The sequence below is a fragment of the Panthera pardus genome, unplaced genomic scaffold (genome assembly GCF_024362965.1).
Source record: "Panthera pardus isolate Hobbes unplaced genomic scaffold, ASM2436296v1 HiC_scaffold_13, whole genome shotgun sequence".
Taxonomy (NCBI): domain Eukaryota; kingdom Metazoa; phylum Chordata; class Mammalia; order Carnivora; family Felidae; genus Panthera; species Panthera pardus.
Window position 1 is genome coordinate 147,325,180 of NW_026526688.1, and position 6,731 is coordinate 147,331,910.

The 6,731-nt window shown below is 35.5% G+C and overlaps 1 protein-coding gene across 4 annotated transcripts in view; it reads right to left on the bottom strand.

Moving 5' to 3' along the window:
• SLC4A4 (solute carrier family 4 member 4) overlaps nt 1-6,731 on the bottom strand; it is a 350,076-nt gene that overhangs the window by 63,553 nt on the left and 279,792 nt on the right. For all 4 annotated transcript variants that reach the window (XM_019467956.2, XM_019467942.2, XM_019467967.2 and 1 more), the window contains one exon: nt 3,306-3,376. In XM_019467956.2, coding sequence (XP_019323501.1) covers nt 3,306-3,376 — 71 coding nt within the window. The remainder of the gene's footprint in view (nt 1-3,305; nt 3,377-6,731) is intronic.

Consider the following 6,731-nt stretch of genomic DNA (forward strand, 5'->3'; position numbering starts at 1 on the left):
TTTTAAAAAAGAATCTAATGTGAAAAACAAAAAGTAATCTATTCAGTCACCTCCCTGTTAAAGCCCTGATGTTCGACTATGGAATCTGGTCTCTCCCTCTGAGAGCTGATAAGTGGAAGCCAGCCGACTCTAAGGCTCATTGTGTTGATACAGTTGGAGAGGCTGTGGCTGGTCTCAGAGTTTTATAGGAACTTTTAACAGAATTTTGTCTGCAGGCTGAGGGGATATGCCCACCAATAAATCTACAGGAACACTGGTGAAGGTGAGAAGAATTAAAGACACAAGGATTCCAACAATGAATAGAAATGATGGAAAACCTGCCTTTTCATCTTGAGGGATGGTTATTCTAGAGCTTCAATCTGTCTAAACGCTCTAATGTCCCATTTTTCCTGCTCCTTCCCCCTGAAAACACTCCCATACTACCATGAAGAAAAAAAAGCTGTCTTCATGCTAATGAAGCGGAAGAGAAAATGCCTTCCCTCCTCTGACAGAGTATACTCTGAGCCTTGTGACAGGGAGCCTTGCTGGTGCCCCAGGGTGGCATGTCACTTTTACAGCACTTGCTTTCATAATATAATTATGGCTGGATAAAAGAAGGAAATTAAATCCTTGACGACTGGATGTCCCAGGAAAGATTGAGCAGAGTTAGCATGGCCAAACACAGAGAGGGCCCAGTCCCCTGTCAGAGCAGTGGCATCCAACTTCTTTTCTCCACCAACCTGAGTTACGGCGGCAACATGGCCTAGTGGAATGATTGTAATACCTAAATAGAATAATAACAATATCTAACTTGAATGGAGAGATGAGTATGTACCAGCCACTAAGCTAAGTCCTGCCTATTTACTCCCTTGGCTTTTATAGCATCTTTGAGATAAAGTACTATGATCATCACCATTTTACAAATGGGAAAATGAGAAGTTACCACAACCTATTCAATAGTGGAGCCCTGAATTTGAAAAGGGGCAGTATGACAGGAGAACTCACCACCTGTAAGTCCTTCTACATGAGACACTATTCTGATTCCTCAAGTAATGGGAATAGGCAGATTCTGGAATTTGAAAGCCCGGAGTTCAAATCCTGATTTTACGTATACTGACGATAGGCACAGTTAACCTTTCTAAGGTTCTGTTTCATCCATAAAATACAGGTAACATAAGTGACTTAAAAATTATTGTGAGGATTCTAGACAGGTCGTATGAAGAGCCTGGCCCCTAGTAGGTGCTCAACAAGTGGTAGTTATTGCTGGTGACAATAAATCATATTACCTCTTTAATATTCATTTCTGATCTCATATAAATACAAATTGCGTGTATGTGTTTATGTGTGCGTGTATCTATGCAAAGTATACCTAAAAGCACTGATACGGATAGAAAATGAAAAATGAAGGACAGAATAAAAGTTGTCCTTCATATATACATACACACATATACACACATTTTTTCCTAATTTCTTCTCTAGAGAACATAGCAACTTAACATTTTAATTAAGGTGTGCAACTAAGGGGACTATTGCCCTGGAGCATACAGCATTCGTAATAGCTGAAAGGGTAAACATTTCTACTTGCAAACACTGAAGTATCATGGCATACTAGAAATATCACAGGTCTTAAAACCACTCAGGTTTCAGTTGAAATCTTTATTTTAATAATTTATGGCTATGTGACCTAGACCGTAAAAGGTGATTTACCTTCTAAAGCTGCAGTTTCTCTCATCTATAAAATGAACATAATTACACCTGGTAGTTTGTGTTAATGGTTATAATATGTATAAGACACCTGGTCTCTCTACTAGATGCCCTATAAATGGTAGCTCAATTGTAATCACTATTGTGCCTTTATATCCTCTATCATAGTCATACCAGAAGTCAACAACAACTTCCATTTGTTTTCCATAAATCTTATAGTGACATCTTATTATAATTACATATCAATTACTAGAGTCACTCCAGAATTTTGCCCAAAGACAGGGCTTAAAAATTCATTAATTCTAAAGCTTTCCTTGATTAGTTACAAAAAGAATTAAGTTGGAAATAATCTCTTTTTAAGTCAGTGGAAGTGTTTCATTAATTTTTATTGCAAATTAACTTATGGTTTTAATTAATTATATATATTTTAAATTTTTAATTAGACTTTAATTAAAATTATTTAAAGTGTAGAAGGAACTGTTTTTCTCTGTATTTTAATCAAATTATTTTAGGCAATAGGATGGCTGGCTCAAAGACTGACAATTGATCTCTTTTCTGCATCTGGCTTTTAAAACATATACACATCTCTCTCTCTCTCTCTCTCTCTCTCTCTCTCTCTCTCTCTCACACACACACACACACACACACACACACACACACACACACACATTTATAATCAAACCCAAATAAAGAGGCAAAGTTTGGAGGAAATCAGAGAGAGCTTTAACAGTAAGGAAAAAAGTCAAGAGAGCCACAGAATATGAAAACAAGAGAGAAACAGGGTCAAGTGAGAGTTGCCCAGGAAAGATACAAAACATCATCTTTGAAAGGGTGTTGTGGGCACTCATTACATAATATCTGCAGAACTGTTTTGGTCTCCTGAGAGATGGGCACTCTATCAATACAAGGTATTATGGTTTCTGTCTTTATAACTGAGAGATTGATATTCTTTGGTAAGATTCCATATCCAGCGTAGAAGGAACACAATTAGAAGTCTGAAATAGCACTTTTCCCTTTTTCTTCAAAACAAAGTCTCCTTCCAGTGTGTGACCTTCCATGCAAAACAGCTCATTTTTAAAGCTTAGTTCTAGTCTTTTAAAGATCCTTGGTTACAAGCCATGGGAAAGGATATCATGTGACAGAGGCACAGTCCTTTCTAAGTGACAGGGGAAATGTCCTGCTACAATCACCCTTAGTGAGGAGAATACAACACCATTTGGTAGTCAGAAGAACTTTTAATCATACTAGAAATACAGAGGATACCATGCTCTCTTTTTTGACTTCTCTCATTTTTCCTTGTGAAAGTATTTCAAGGTGACAATGAATGGATATAGTAGTTAAATTCCTAAGAAGGTTTAAAAAGCATGCTGTAGGAGTAAATATTCACTAGAGTGAGAAGAGAAGAGAAGAGAAGAGAAGAGAAGAGAAGAGAAGAGAAGAGAAGAGAAGAGAAGAAAAAAAAGGCTGACTACAGCAAGGAAAGTGTTTTTTTCTGTCCTGCTATCACTGATTATTGAAGTTGTGTTCATGTTCAGGTTGCTAAAGGGTAGGAGACATCATGTTATGAATATTATAATTAGATTATACAATACACAAGTGGTTTGAAATATTAAGTCACTTACCATGTCAGTAGAAGAAACAGTTGGCCAATCCTCTGGAGCCAGTGTAGTGTCATTAGATATTGAGATATTAACTGTAAGAAAAAGACAATCTTTTACCATAAAAATGACCTAAATTCATAACTCAAAATCTAAAAAAGCTGGGCCAGGCACGAAAAATGTCTTCAACACCACCATAAAACACAATGAATTTTTCTTTATTATAATTGTATTCACCTTTCACCTAGATAAAATTAGCAAAGATTCAGACATATCTGTTGTACTTTAATCTGAAAAGAAACAATGGCAAACATTTAAGGAAATGCTATTACAATTTGTTTCAGGTTTCAAAAAAAAAAAGAAAAAGAAAACTTCTCCATTATTAAAAAAGCATTCACTGTATTTTGTCTTGTGGAAAAATGGATGTTAGTAAGTGAATAAGTTGATCACGGGCTTCATGTACAGTCAAATCTCACAAGTAGATTTTCACTGGTTAAGAATTAACTAATTTGGGATTTTTGAAAATCTAGACTGCATATGAGAGAGTATATCTTTGCAATATGTGGGAAAACAAAAAGTCTTTCAAACACATAATAAACTATATAAATATAATGGTAATAAATGTTTAATCTAATTTTTAAAATTATTATCACAAAATTTGCCATGATTTGTAAATTTATTAAGAGGTTGCTTTTTGAGGAATGTGACTTATTTACTAAACCAACCCTCCTCCTGGAAATATTTCATTATTTTAAAATTTTTGAACCTAAAATTAAAACATTATTTAAGGTGTTCTATAATTAAAACTTTTTATCAAATAAGCCTTTTTCCTATTACATGAGTTTTTTGTTTTGTTTTTTTTTAAAGTTTACTTATTTGAGAGAAAGAGTGTGAATGGGGGAGGGACAGAGAGAAAGGGAGGGAGAGAGAGAGAATCCCAAGCAGGGTCCCAGTAAGGAGCCTGACACAGGGCTTGAACTCAGGAACCATGAGATCATGACCTGAGCTGAAACCAAGCGTCTGATGCTTAACTGACTGAGCTATCCAGGAGCTCTGATTGTTTTGTTTTGGTTTTTGTTTAAAATGTTTGTTTATTTATTTTGAGAGAGAGTAGGGAGGGGCAGAGAGAGAGAGAGTGAGTGAGAGAGAGAGAGAATCTCAAACAGGCTCCGTGCCCAGTGCAGAGCCTGATGCGGGGCTCAACCCTAAGAACTGCAAGATCATGGCCTGAGCCAAAATCAAGATTCGGATACCTAACTGACTGAGCATCCAGGTGCCCCTAATGTTTTATGTATTATAAAATAGATCGTTACTGAGAGAATATCCCTAATTTATGGAGATATTGTAAAATGACATTTAGGTTTTTGTCTTTGAGCATCACATTTAACATCCAAATTGCTATTATTTGGTCCCCTCTTGCCTGCCCCCTCCTGCCCCCAAGCCCCTAGACTATCCTTTTAGTTTGCCGTATTTTAGTTCCTACCAACATAAGCTCTTAATGAGAAACAAATAGATTTATTTGATTGTTGAAATTTAGAATATAAGATCCATAACAGAAAGGGCATGTCTTGTTCACTGCTTTTTCCCAGAATCTGCTCAGTCCAGCACTAACAGGAACTCAAAAATATTTATTTATTATTCAACCTTAAAAAAAAAAAAAAAAAAAAAAAGGAAATCCTGCCATTTGCAAAAATATGGATGAACCTGGAAGACATTATGCTAAGTGAAATAAGCCAGCCAAAGACAAATACTGTATGGTGTCAGTTATAGGTAGAAGCTAAAAAAAAATAAAAAATAAAAGGTAAATACAACTCATAGAAAGAGAAAGAGTAAAATGGTGGTTGCCAGGGGCTGGGGGCTGGAGGGGGTGGTGGATCGGGAAATAGAAAGAGGTCAGTAAAAGGATACAAACTTCTAGTTATAAGAAGAATAAGGTCTGAGGATCTAAATAAAATAAAATAATAAAATAAAGTATAATAATAAAATAATAAAATAAAATAAAAATGAGAGGTGATGTATTAATTAACTTTGGTGGGAATCCTTTCATAATGTATACATATATGAAATCATCATTTGTACACTTTAAATACATTATAATTTTGTCAACTATACCTCAATAAAATGAAAATATCTTTTAATGTCAATAAATGAGGCTAGAATAGGGAACATTTAATGACTCCAAATGAATGAGGGCAGATAAAGGCAAAAGAAATGAAATAATGAAAACAAATAAAAGGGAGAAAATATTTAGCTAGAGCCCTAGTCTTCGTCAATTTTGGAATCCATTCTGATCTTTGAAGGTTCTAGAATTGTTAAACTTTTAATCTACTGCTAGGTCATCCCTATTTCCTTGTAAAACACACATGCAACCTGTTTTCTTATTCTGTTTCAGTACAGGTTACAGAAAGAATCAAAATAGGCTAAAGGATGCTTGGCCCAAACAATAAAACCAAACATGAGTTCATTCCCAAAAGGAAGAAGATGTTAGTACATTTTTGTTAACAAAACCTAGATTTTTAGCACTATTTTGTTCTAAAAAGCCTACAGTACATTTTCTTACATTATTCCATTTGCTCATTTAAAAACAAGCTATACTTTTATACCTGCTTTATGTTGAATGGGACTCTGAAACAAGGTATGCCAGGTTTCTTGCCCAGGACGGTAGAAGAGTCAACCAGAAGTAGAACTGATACCAAAATCTTGTTCAGCATTCTTTCTTTTCCTAGCCAGCATTTGATTTTTGTGGTAACAGAATTCAAGGTGGGATAATACTCTCCAATGTTAGATGATGTGAATTTCAACCGCCCCCCCCCCCACACCCCGAAATGTCTGACTGGTCTGAGTGTTCGGAAGAAAGCAGTCTATGTGAAATCACAGGCACTATTTAGATGGTGTCTGGGAAACTCCTCTTCCTGAGCAAGATTCTTTGATGCAATTTTATGAGCTTCCTGTCATAAGAGAGTGAAGGTCTTTGTACAACACTTTTCCACATAAAAACAAGGAGTAAGAGTGAGGGAGAAAGATATCCAAGATATCCTCCTTTTTTGTGAGATGAATGACATAATAAAGACCACCAGTGAACTAAACCAGGATTCCAATCTGAACTTCTAGGGACTACTTTCAAGTTCTAGATACACATCGATTCTGCTCAACTAAATTCCTTTTATCTTTTCAGTTTTCCTCTGAGACAAGCTATTAAAGCATGCCTCTCAAAATCCCAGAGACTACTATCAAAAGGACAATAAAAAGTATACACCTTTCCAACTTATTTTAGTAGGTAGCTGCTTCAAGAAAAGGACTTCAAAATAAATATGTAAACAAGCATTTCCAAAAATACATGTTAACAGAATATAGGAGAGTCCATACATAAGACTAAAAGTAAATTTCTTTAAGCTCACAGAGGAGAGAATGATCAATTTCAATTGTCTTCTGTGAGAGCCACTGTTCACC